At 43.7% G+C, this 12,321-nt stretch overlaps 1 protein-coding gene across 1 annotated transcript in view; it reads left to right on the top strand.

Moving 5' to 3' along the window:
* Positions 1-12,321, top strand: part of HS1BP3 (HCLS1 binding protein 3) — a 45,931-nt gene that overhangs the window by 28,928 nt on the left and 4,682 nt on the right. Inside the window, exons 4-5 of the mRNA XM_009866991.1 lie at positions 5,777-5,928; positions 6,420-6,555. Of these exons, the coding sequence (XP_009865293.1) occupies positions 5,777-5,928; positions 6,420-6,555 (288 nt within the window). The remainder of the gene's footprint in view (positions 1-5,776; positions 5,929-6,419; positions 6,556-12,321) is intronic.

A 12,321-nucleotide genomic window follows, 5' to 3' on the forward strand; every position in this document is an offset into this window, starting at 1 on the left:
AATGCCCTGTCAGTCCTTGGATAAGATCCATTATTAACCAAGCCTGTAGGCTCATAAGAAGAAAACGGCAGCATGATTCTTGCAGGACTTAATAAATGCTCTTCTAATTACTTACCAATTATATCTGATTATCTGCCCTTTTTTCACCAGGCATCCAGGCAACGCTCACTAGTCGTGCTTCTTTGTGCTGTATTTTCCTAGCTTTTCTAATTTCTAAAATAGCTTTATTTTTAACCTTCTGTAACCTTCCCGAAGTTCTAAATTATGTTCTGTAGTTACATCCAGGGTGCAGAAAGACGCTTGGCCGATTTTTTCCAAAAACACCTTAGTGTGTGTTATCTGGCATTGCATATTTGAAAATGTATGTCATTAACATGAATATTAGGATAAGAACTGTTTCACTGTTGTCAGCAACCCTGAAAGTATTATTCTGCTGCTTTGCAGATTAAATCCAAAATATTAGTGAGTATTTTTGACTTTTTCACATCATTACTGGCAACTTCATTATGCTTGTGTTGTTCTGGGCTGGTGTCCTTGCTGTGGTTTAATTTAGACATGATTATATCTTGAAATTTTTCTTTTGTTGTCCCTAACTTATTTCACCAAGTCTCAAATTCTGGTTTTGTCTAGAAAATGAAAGGAGAACAATAAAGAAATTTCCTTTATGTTAGTTTTCTTTCTCTGCAATCTGCTTGTAACCCTTGTTCCCTAGCCAGGTATAGGATTGTCTGTGCACTTTATTGGTTACTTAGTTGAAGACTTTTTAGGAAATGTTTCTGTATTATGATTATTGCTAATGAGCTATATACTAAAAAGTAATCTGTCATCTTCTTGTCTGTTTTCAAATTGTGTTGAAAAAGGATATGATATAATCAGAAAGCTTAAGATTATAGAAACAGCTTGGTGTCTTTTAGGAAGAACAGGTAGTTGCTCATACTGAGCCCTTTAGAAAAATCTCTCCACAAAAGCAAGTCCCTAGATGGGAGCTGAACTCCTGAAAATCGATTCCTTCAGGCTTCCTTGCCATCTGTTGCTCTGCCGGAACAACAGTCCAAGGCCGGCCTAAGCGGGGGCTGCAGCTGGAGAAACTTTGCCCGCAGCTGAATTCTCTTCTTCCAAATTTCTGATAGGAGATTTATTCCTTCTGTCACACATTACCTTGTTTTGGGACATGCCAGGGACACTGAAAACACGGTGAGTTACTGTGATGTCCCCAAGAAAAAGATTATTGTGTGAGGTCAAATACCCCTACGGCCAGCACTTGTCACGGGTGCTTAATGCTTCGCAGTCAGGCTCTGCTGAGCTGACGGGCTTAGCATTTCTATTTGGCATCCCTGGCCCAAAGCAGATGAGAATGACCCCTTTTGTCCTGGCGGGTATTATCAGGCAGCTTTGGAAAATGAGCGCTGTTGAATGAAAAGAAAGCGGCAGATGACATTTTGTTTTCTGCATGGGCTAGTGTATGGGTTCTTTGTTTTTCAGAAATGGTTTTCAAGAAGATGTGCTAATATTGCTGCTGTTTTAGCAGTAGCTCTTTTGTTCAAGCCTGAATGTAGAATTCTGGGAGTTGGCGTGCCCATTTATAGTAGTGAGCTCTTTCTTTGTAAAATCCCACAGATACCCAAAGTATGAATATGTATATTCTGAATAAGTCTTTTTTTAAAAAAAAAAATTACTGTAACATTCCTTTCCTGGAGCATAATCTTATCCCTGTTAAAAAACCCACATGATCATATTTTCAGAATAAATTCTGAAAGATTTTGTGTGTGCGCTGAGATTACACTTACCCTGACTAAAGACACACGCTTACTATGAATAATTACACTCCCTATGGGTTAGGGACTGCTGTCTGTACTGAGCACAATACACATGCCCTTTGATTTAAGCTGTGTGTCACCAGGCATTAGGTCTGGACACTGTGTCTTTCAAAACACAGCTATCACATGTACAGGTCTGGAAATCTGACTTGGAGGTGTCTTAGTCCTCCTCATGGCTGTTTTCTCCAGCTGACCAGAGAGCTTTTCTGCATTCGTGCTGTGCCGGGGAGACACGGAGGCTGCCGAACAACCACCTACGTTGTGTCGGTAAAAGATACCGTGAGTGTTGCGCTCACGGAATGGGTCAGGTTTGAAAGTGCGTGTCTTCCGCATGGAGGGTTTGGTTGATGTTTTCACGACTGATTTGAGAATCGTTTTGGAGCCAGGAGCCTCAGCTGGATTTTCAAATGTGCCATCAGCCTGACTAGATGGAATCATGTAGCCTAAGTTTTGATCATCCCATTGTGGTCCATGTCCATTAGGAGTCTTTATGGATGGGCAGTTTGGCTCCTTTTGGAGTCTTAAGCAGAGGAGGGTGGTGTTCTTGGGGTCATTCTCGTAGTGCTTTGTGAATAGAAGTCAGTGAGCCCAGCTGGGTAAATAGATTCAGCTGAACAAAGGGTCCGTCATCTTTAGGGCTGGTTTGGTTTGTGTAAAGATTTCTAAAATTCACCGGAGTGATGTTCCAAGGTTCACTTGTTTCAGCAATAAAGAAGTAGCCGTGACACGGATCATCTGGCAGCTGGAGGCGGGTGAGGTCACAGTGTCAGGTGCCAGGCTCGTGAGCGTGATGGATGAAGAAGGTGCTAATGAAGGGCAGGGCTTGAGTAGAGTAATACTCTACTGACTCTAGACACACTCTACCTGTTTTGTTCTCTTAAGAACTACCAAGGGATTCACCAGGAACGGGTGTCTAGAGACTAAACATTCCTTCATTTCTGTCTTCCCAAAAGCCTCTGCACCCCTGCACCCGTTTCCCTAACCCTGGCACATCATAGTCACTGAATACACTGTCCTTGCAGCTTCTCCTCGTGCCTGCCAGCGTGTGGCTTCACCATCAGCAAAGCCCTTGGTCCCCTGCTTATGGGGAGGAACAGAGAGGGAGGGGCTGAGGGGGCAGACAGACACACACTCAGGGCAGCTGAAACTGATTGTGAAACCAGAACCTCAGACAGGCTCCGAAACTTCTTCCACACCCTTTCCCGTCCATTAACCTCTGCTGAGCAGTGCACAGCCTGGACGGGCACAGCTAAATACAGAACCGTGGGAATCCTGTTTCCCAGTTAGAGACTGACCTCGACAGAGGCCCTGGATGGATCTGCTGGAACTGCTTGGCAGTCTGGCTGTGGCTTCTTTAGAAGGGCAGTGAGGGGAAACAACTTGAAGGCAGAAAAACAACTTCCTCATGTTCCTACTGGTAGCAGTCAAGCCCTCTGGGTTTGGCCCCGTGCCCTGTAACTGCCAGCGGAGTCTCCTGGCAAAACAGCAAGCGAGCCGGTGTAAGGGGGCTGGTTTGCTGGCCAGACTAAACACAGCGTCATTGCCAGGACCTTCCAGTTCAATTCAGTCTGGTTTATGTACTGTTCTTTATTCCACTCTTTCTGGTTCTTTTCCCTTCGGTATTGCCCACCACTCTGGTACTCTGTGCTGCAGACTGTTAGTAAACTCCTTGTTAATCTCACTGGGATTGAGACCTGTTGCTTCGAAATGTCTTGGCTCCTGTATATAAGTACCTGTGGCATCAGGAGAGCTGTTGTAAACCTCTGAATGGACAAGGGGTCTTGTCAAAGAGTTTTTGTCATTCTGTAGATTGGCAAATCCTCATCTACTTTGTCATTCACTTCTCAAAGAATACCTTGCCAGGCATGAGTTATGCAAATAAAGGTTGCTCCTTCCCCAGGAGACTGGATTTATTTGTGTCTACTTATTCCATTTTTAATCAGTTTGTCAGCTCTGAAAGACTCAGTCTTACTGTTCTGCTGGTTTTGTTGTAAAATATAATGGTTCTCATGTTTTACCTTTTCCTTTAATACATGATAAATTTCTCACCACAGTTAATAAAGCAATGCATTTGAGTTTGTGTAGAACTCCTGGGTGAAAGCTGTCTGGCTTATACATATTGTAACTTCAGATTTGGTCAGGTTTTGGGAGAAGACTCTTTTACGCATGCTTCAGTTTGAGACAGTTCCTTGGAACTGACCTTTCAAAAGTAATTCAGATTCAAAAGTCATTCAAGGCAAATACATAATGAATATACATTAAAAAAAAATCCTTGCAAATTTCTTCTGCTTTAAAAAGAAGGTTTGTATCATAAGTAATTCACTAAATTATTCACTGACAACTGCAGATCTGCAGATACCTTTAATATTGAGAAGAGTTTACTTCCAAATAAGTTCTGCTTGGCTCTTGCTCTTAGGCCTCTAAAGTTCCGCCTTTCCCATTGCTAAGAGTCAAAGTGGCCATAGCAAGGCAATATCATCCATGACTTCTGTTTTGGTGATAATAAACTTGTGAAAATAATGGAAGTAACTGGACTCCATTCTTTTGTGGGCAGCTGTAATCAGAAGATTTTGCAAGATTCTTTAATGTAGTTGGAATGTGTATGTAGTCTTTTGACCTTGCTCTTAGTTTCTGATGACCGTGGCATGTTAATTGTTGATAATTGGATTTGCTCTAGGCTGAAACCTGTCCTGCTCCCTGCAAAGCAGATCAGATCTTCCATTGCAAGAGGCACTCAGAGGGGCTACCTTAGAAATTGCAAGGCCATGACTGCTAAGAGTAAGGACCCCTGAAATATAGCAATTTCTTAGGAAGAACATGGTATCCTAAGGAATGCTTCTCTTTCAGCTTAGTTTGAATTGGACTTTTGACCCCAACATTTTTATCTTGTTCTTTATAGTGTTATTTTTTATGCCATCTGATTTGCTTCATAACTCAGGCTGCCCTACTGTGAAAGCTGCCTTGCAGCTTCAGCGAGTGGGAAGTGACTCCTAGGTCTGAGTGCAAGAGGTGCTTTTTACTCTGTTCTTGAAAGGGAATTCGACTATCCTTGTTTAAGCCAGGTGCATATGAGGCCTCTAATCCAAACTAGTGTTTAACTTCCTCCTCCAGCCAGCGAGGAGAGGAGAAAATCTTCAGAGATTTATTGCATCCAAATATCAGTGTTCAAAATAGATGCGATTAATTGTCCTATGGAGATGTATGTCTCTTTCCACTGAGTAGAGAAGAAGCCTAAAAATTAACTTTGTCTTGCTGTCAATTTTTTTTAGAAGACTAAATTTAGAGGAAGTTAATCCTGTTTCACAGAAGTACTGAGTGACATTTATAAGTTTGCAAATAGCAGTCTGTCCAACCAGGTATCTGCTGGTCCCTGCTTGCTTCAGTTTAAAGGTGATGTGGTCTTCATATTGCGTCTCGGGGGAGGATGAGGAGAGTGTCTGACACCTGTATGAAAGGATTATGGTGCAGCAGTCAGGAACAGCAGCAGGCACGGGCAAGGAACTGGAGCCAAAGAGATTTTTTTTAAACCTCTCCAGAGGGATCGGTGCAACGGTCCAACCTGCACTTTGTTTTTCAAGCCATCCCTTATCGGTCTGTCTATGACAGAGTTGTTGGAACTGGTCTTCTTTCTTATTTTAAGCTTTCTGCGTGGGAGGAGTAAAACTGCTTGTACCGAATGTGATTGAGTGATAGTTTGCACAGTACAGCATTGTTTGCCCGGCTCTTCCCGTTCCTGGTGAATCCCTTGGTAGTTCTTAAGAGAACAAAACAGGTAGAGTGTGTCAGACCAACAGTCTCTGCAGTCCAATGTCCTCTTCCTGCCAGTGACTAACAGATGCTGATGTGCTTTTCTCTAATCCTTTCCCAGCCTCCCTCTATTTTCAGCTTAGGAGACTTTCCAGCCATAAATCTTTCTCATTGCATGAATTGCAGCTGACTTTCTTTCTCTTATGTTTTAGAACTAAAAAACCAAAGAAGGCATCCTCCTCTCCAACCAAGGAAGAGAAGCCCAAATTAAGCATTTTTGAAGAGGAAGTAGATCCAGATGAAGGACTTTTTGGCCCAGAAAAGGATTTCTCATCCAGTGGTCCCAGGAAGAAGATGAAAGAGAGTAAATCTGTTCTATATTTGTACATACACAGATTGTTTCATCTAAAGCATATGTATAACTGAGCTTTTAAATGTAGTCATACAGAGTAGCAGGCTAAATAATGACTTGGGAAGGCCAAGGCAAATCTTCAGCTGCAGCAGAATCATCTAGAATCATTCAGAAAGAATAAAAAAGACCTGCAGTTCCCATACCTGTTCACTGTTGACATTTTGGGCTGGGATGTTTTAGGTCAGTGGGAGCTGGCTGTCCCACAGGCCACACTGACAAGAGTAGTGTGACCTACTTGTGAGCGCAAGAAGAAAGCAGATTTGCCATGTCCTGAGAGTGCAAAGTATTGCTACACTTTGTGGACCAGTAGTCCTTGTAACAAAAGAATTGCCTATGTGAGCTTTTTTTTCAGCCCAGTAACCAGATTTACCAGCTAATGTTAATGCACGTATTGTGTTACATATCGTGATCTAACTTTAGCATTTTCTGATTCCCCTTTCTAGATCTGAAATTATTTGAAGATCCAGACCTTGGTGGGGTGGTGAGACTTGGTGACTCACTGCTGCTGCCAGCTGCCTGCAGGGACAGGGAGTGTGTGCTGAACACAGATCCTGAGGAGGACACTGAGGAGCTGCTGAGGTACACATCTCAAATCTGTAAAAAAGGTGATCTGAGGGGTTATTTAGACCTCCAAAGAGATGAATTTGAAGGCAGAACTTTACTTGGAATGCTAACTATGAACTTGTACTTACAAGTAAAAGGTAAGATACGTGTCATGGAGCTTGGAAATCGAACACATTAGAAAGGAAATTAGGAAGATCCTTTGAGAAAGGTAAGGTGCAGGGTATTATTCTCTGACTCCAAGGGAAGGGTCTTGAAGGCCCAAGGGATGCCATCTAGTCCTTGTTATCCAACATGACACTTCTGCTTTCTGCAAGGGATCGACAGCAGGTGAAAACTGACCTTCATTATGGAAAGTGAGAAACAAAGCCCAGAAACAAAGAGGGATTCAGCTTCAGCTGAAATCAGGGGCTCTTGCCATAAGAGGAGTGATCTTCTGCTGGTGGCACACAGATCTCCAGGCACATTCCCAGGAGGAATCCTGTGCACACCTTCACAGCTGTAAAGGACTCATTAAAATCTCTGTCACCCTGCATTTAATTTTTAATGTAGTGGAAAGGAGGGACAAAGCTCAGAGATACTGGAAGGAGTAATATACTTGTTCTTACACTTACCTGCCCCCTTGCTAGTGTAGCACTGGAACGTATCATCGCATAATGTGTTTAATTCCTGACATCTCTCTCACAAAGCTGGTTTGCCTGCACTGATAATCCTCAAGAGATCAAGCAGGAAGCCAATGCTCAGACACACCAGCATCACCGAGGATTCTGTGCTGCAGTAAACAGTGAGATTCATGCCTCCTGGATCTCAGGCTGGCATCTGAACGATGAGACCAACCCGCTTCCAGTACTAATTCTTACCAGGCCGCTCCTGTTAGGATGTATGATTTCCGCAGCAGGTACTAAACCCAGGAGAGAGAACCTGTATGTGGTTTCAAACCTCTCCTGAAGCTGGTAGTTCTGCAGCTATTGCTTTTGACACATGCAAGAGTGCTGTCTATCTCAGCGGTAATACCTGACTTAATTTAAGCGAAGGTTAAATTGTGTTGGGTGCCATCTCACATTACATCCTGACAGCCCACCTAATGTTTACAGAAGCTGGTGGAACAGGGCATGACCTGCTTTAGTGCTGTGATATGTTGGGAGCAAACACATATGTGCTTGCAGTATTTTTGTGTTTGCTTTCTCCTCTGCCAGCAATCTCAACGCACAGCTCTTGATACAGATTATTCATACAGATAGAAGTGTCTGTTTCAATGCAGTCCTTGCATTTTTATCCACTACTGGAGAGAGCCTCTCCATCTATTTGAATTAGGTCTCCTCTCCTTCTGTGTCAGAGAAAGGTCTCTGAAGTCTGCTCTGAGCCCAATAGACAACGTTTTTAGATCATTTTGAGGTTATCGATGTTAGCAGCACACCCAGATGGTTATGGAAGCCCATGGGAAAAGATTCCATTTCTTTTAAATTCCAGTAGTTTTCATTTATTCTTGAATTGTCCCAGTGCTTTCAGTAGTTGGCAAGATGCGACTGAAAATGAATACATAGAATGAAGCAGAAAATCAGGCCAGTGCTCCAGTGGGAAAGTTGCTATGGGGATCCAGAGACAACTTCTGTCTGTGCAAGAGATAAAGGCAAATAGGGCAGGATCTGTTGGCCTGTTCAGGTGCCTAATGCCCTCTGAAAGCCTCCTGATAAAACTAGTTCACAGTGTTATCTGAACATCGTAGAGAGTTGGTGGACTGAATGCAAGGCAATTGGGAGCCTGTATGTAAATTCATTGCAGTCACGCAAAATCCTGTAGCTGAACTTTCTCAAGCGGTTATACACAATGCACTTTGTGTTCCGTTCTGCTGGAAACCATAGCAGAACTGTCAGGTCTTATAAATGTAGAGGCAGCATTTGAATCGTCTCCCACCTTCCCTTACCATCAGACTAGTGTTACACATTCTTGCAGGGCAGTGCCACGGTTTCTTTTCCAAACAGAGGAAGTGTTTAATGTGAGCTGAACCCTGCAATCTGTAAGAGTGAATCTTGCCTTTGCCTTGCAGATGTTGACAATCCCTCTCCTTTCCCAAAGGGGACCAAAGCAATCTCTTCTCTGCCCTCAGATCAAAGCAGGAGCTGTGACAACTCATTCCTTTAGTGGGCTAGAGCTGGCTAGGCTACTAGGGGAAAATGGCAAATGTCTTGGTCTACTGGACATACTCCGTTATACCATAGAGAAGATTTTCCTGGCCACTTCTTGTCAAGACCTAGAACTAGCCTGAGCTGTGATGCACCAGCAGGTCTGTGGTAGGTCCAGAAACTTAGACATATTCACTGTACGCAGCTGGATTAGCTGAATGATGCAGAAGTGGGAACTCTCAACACAAGTAGTGTACATTTGTGTGTACCACAGGGTCTCTTCACATGCATGTGGTACATCCAAGAAGCATCTGACTTATTGGAAAACGTACTTTCCAGTGAGTCGTGGGCAGAGGTAGGAGAGCACTGCCTAAGCCAGAGGAAGGCAGAACCTTCTTCCAAAGGGGAGATGGGAAAAAGATGATGTTCAGAACAGAACACAGGAGCAACCAAGTCCTTCATGATCTTCCTGGTACCCGAGTGGTTGTAGCAGCGGTAGCACCACAGCACTGTCAGCACAGCACTGAATCCCCAGCAGTGACTTGAAACTCTTAAGGAAGAGACTGTTATGGAGACAAATGAGTCTGGAAAATGTGCGTGGGCTGTGCTTGTCACAACACAAAAATGATAAACATTCTCATTGCAAACTGAAGACTGTGCTCTCTCTGGATACCAGCTCAAATGAAATGAGAATTACTATTTTAAATAGAATCACCTACTTTGCATTAACAAGCGTTGAGCTTTGAGAAGAGCCAGTTACCTGTAAGTGAAATAAACCATCTCTTTTTATGGCAAAATACTTATGTCCATTCAAACAAATCTCTTCCTTCTTCCTGTCCGTTAACCAGCCTTTTACTGATTGCCAGTTTCTTGGCCTACTAACAAATATTAAGTGATGGTGATGGAGAATTTAGGGGAGTTATCTCACTCTAACCACTGGACTATAAGTGCAGGGACTCTTTCCTACCACTAGATCTGTACTTGCATGTCCTTCTAGAACTTGTGGAGAAATAGATAAATTGTAGGATCCAGCAAGGTCAAGTCCCATCGTGTTGGCTTCAGGAAAAAAGGAACACGTCATACTCTTCCTTCATGGGGTGTGGTTTGAGAAAGGAAGGGTTAAGTAACCAAGTCTTGGCTTATCTCTTCACCACAGGGATACAGAGGAACCCAGGCTCTCCTGAGAAGTCCTTGGGTCCCTTTGGTTTTGACTCTTCCAAGGTGCAAGGTGATCAGCTGCAGTGAGATCAAAGGGTAGCTGATCAACGTTTTCCCAGATGTCAAAAGAATTACCCTTGGAAATGGACTTAGGACCAGGCTTCTCCTTTATCCTATCATTATCCTGAGTCACATCATACCATGTAGTGATTACTTCTGGATGCATTTAGCCATTTACCTCCACCCTGAAAGCTCATTCTCAGGTCTGATTTCCATTTAAGCTAGAGACAGGAGTCAGCTGCTTCAGAAATCAGTATCCTGCAAAGTCTCCCATCGTGGATTCGCATGCCATCTTATTTTCTCAATTCTGCCCGCCCAGTGGCCACAGATGTGCAAATTAAGTTTTCATGCAGCAGGGCTGCAGTCGACCTCTTCTGCCTCATTAATCTAAATTGTGCCTGCCTGGTGTGATGGATCAGGTTTTTGTGGAAAACCAATGCTAGAATTGATCGCGTGAATGTTGCAGCAGCTCTGCGGGCCCACAGAATTACATAAATTATCACACATCCTAGCCTGAAATAATTATAACAGTTGTCTGAGCAGCTTTTTAGGTGAGATTTAATTAACTTCACCTTTGATAATGAATAGGTAGTTGAACTGGAAGGAAGCAGCTGTCAGTGTAACATTTGTCTTTTTCCAGTGCTGAGAAAAGTGTCAGCAGCCCTACACAGTTCTGCTGCCTCGTAACGGCAGATGTGGTGAGTTCTTTCCTAGGGTTACGCTGATCTAAGACTGCTGATGTTGAAAAGGACAGTCCAGTTCTTAACTTGGTGCTACAGCTGCATCACCCTGCCTATGCCCTTATACAGACGAATTCTGTCTATATTTACAGGTTGGTCTGTTTTTACAGTTGAGAGCTGTGCTGCAGTAAGCTTTTTGTGAAACCACATCCTAACAGTGACCATTTCTGAAGACCATTCAGTCCATGCAGGTTTGTTAGCTTCAGGTTTGCAAAAATAACCTGTCCCCACCCTTGAAGCAGAAAAAGTTTGTATGTTCTTCAGCCAGAAGGTACGGAATTCAGAGGGCAGCACTTCCATCTTCAAAGTAGCCAGGGGTCATATGGGACACCATCTCCAGCACCACATGGTGAGAAGTGCTTTCTCGCTGTCCTGAGGGTATGGAAGCAGCACCATGGTTGGGAGAAGAGCTTTGAGACACTCCAGAGGGTTTAAATCTCAATACTTTGGGCAGAGGATTGTGTTGGTGATGGGCGAGTGGTAGAGGACGTTGCATTAACCAAGTCAGAAATATCCTGACTACTCCAAGTTTCCTTTACTTGCCGTGATCTGACTGAAGGACCTTGATTTGACTGCAAATCAATTCTTCTTTTCCCACCAGTAGGTTTTCTTTGCTGCCCAAGAGCACTTTCTGTGATGGGGATTTTTTTTCATTTTTCCTGTGATGTACAGGGGTGCCACTTACAAACACTGAAAGAACTACAAAGTAAACTTGGCCAACAGACTAGAAAGCCTTTTGCAAGAGAGGAAGCGTTAATTCTTGTCCCACCCCTAGGAACATATATGAGTTGTATAGAATAATGCAGAGAGAGGTGATGTAGAGTCAGTCTCTCCTAGTGTAGCGAGAGATGCTTTTGCTAGGCTGGAGCGTCACCAGATTTCAACTATTTTTCCCCAAGTTGCTTATATTTTTGACAGATAATCTTCAACTGCAGGGCATAAAAGCTGCCTACTGTCCCCTGTCCCAACTTTGCTTTTGCCTAGTGATTGGGGGAGCTTTCTAGAGAAGCAGGACACAGAGGTTTGAACTTCTTCAGGCTGTGGACGAGGTGAACTAGGTCTCTGATTCAGATTATAGAAGTGGAATTGTCCCATTTCTTGGACGAGTGATCTAACCAGTAGGTTGTTTTCCTCAGAGGGCTTCTTGTGGGCCTGTAGGACGGTACTAATGAGCCTGTCCTCTGGCTCTGAGCCACACAGCACCACCGGGCTGTGCCATGAGAGTCTCTGCTGCACAGCTGCCTGCTGGGAATGGGCCGCCAGCTCCAAGTTGTGCCTCAGAGTCTGTCGGAAGAGGGCTGATCTGCCCAAACCAAAGCTGTGCCAGTAGTTTTTCTAGCATTTTGACAGTATAGGCTCTCCCGTTCCAGTGTCCAGATGTATTTTCTAGCACTGGTTAAAGTACCAGTGTGAATTTACTTGTAGTGGGTTGCAGGCGAAGGCAGGAGCAGGGGAGGTACCTCCTACACAGCCTCCTGTGCTTTGCACTCCTGTGGTGAACTCCAGCCTGGATAATTTCCACAGGCTTTGTTAGACCACGGCTGAAGCGATGGTCAAAATGTGCTTCGAAGCCTCCTGCCTAGTTTTGGGCACGACTCTTTTCCCAAGTCATATATGTGATATTACATCTCTCCCCAAATGAAGTATCTCTCCTACTTGGAATTACCAGCAGACAAAATAAAGACACCGATAATAAGATAGGG

Source organism: Apaloderma vittatum, unplaced genomic scaffold, assembly GCF_000703405.1.
Source record: "Apaloderma vittatum isolate BGI_N311 unplaced genomic scaffold, ASM70340v1 scaffold3103, whole genome shotgun sequence".
Lineage (NCBI taxonomy): Eukaryota > Metazoa > Chordata > Aves > Trogoniformes > Trogonidae > Apaloderma > Apaloderma vittatum.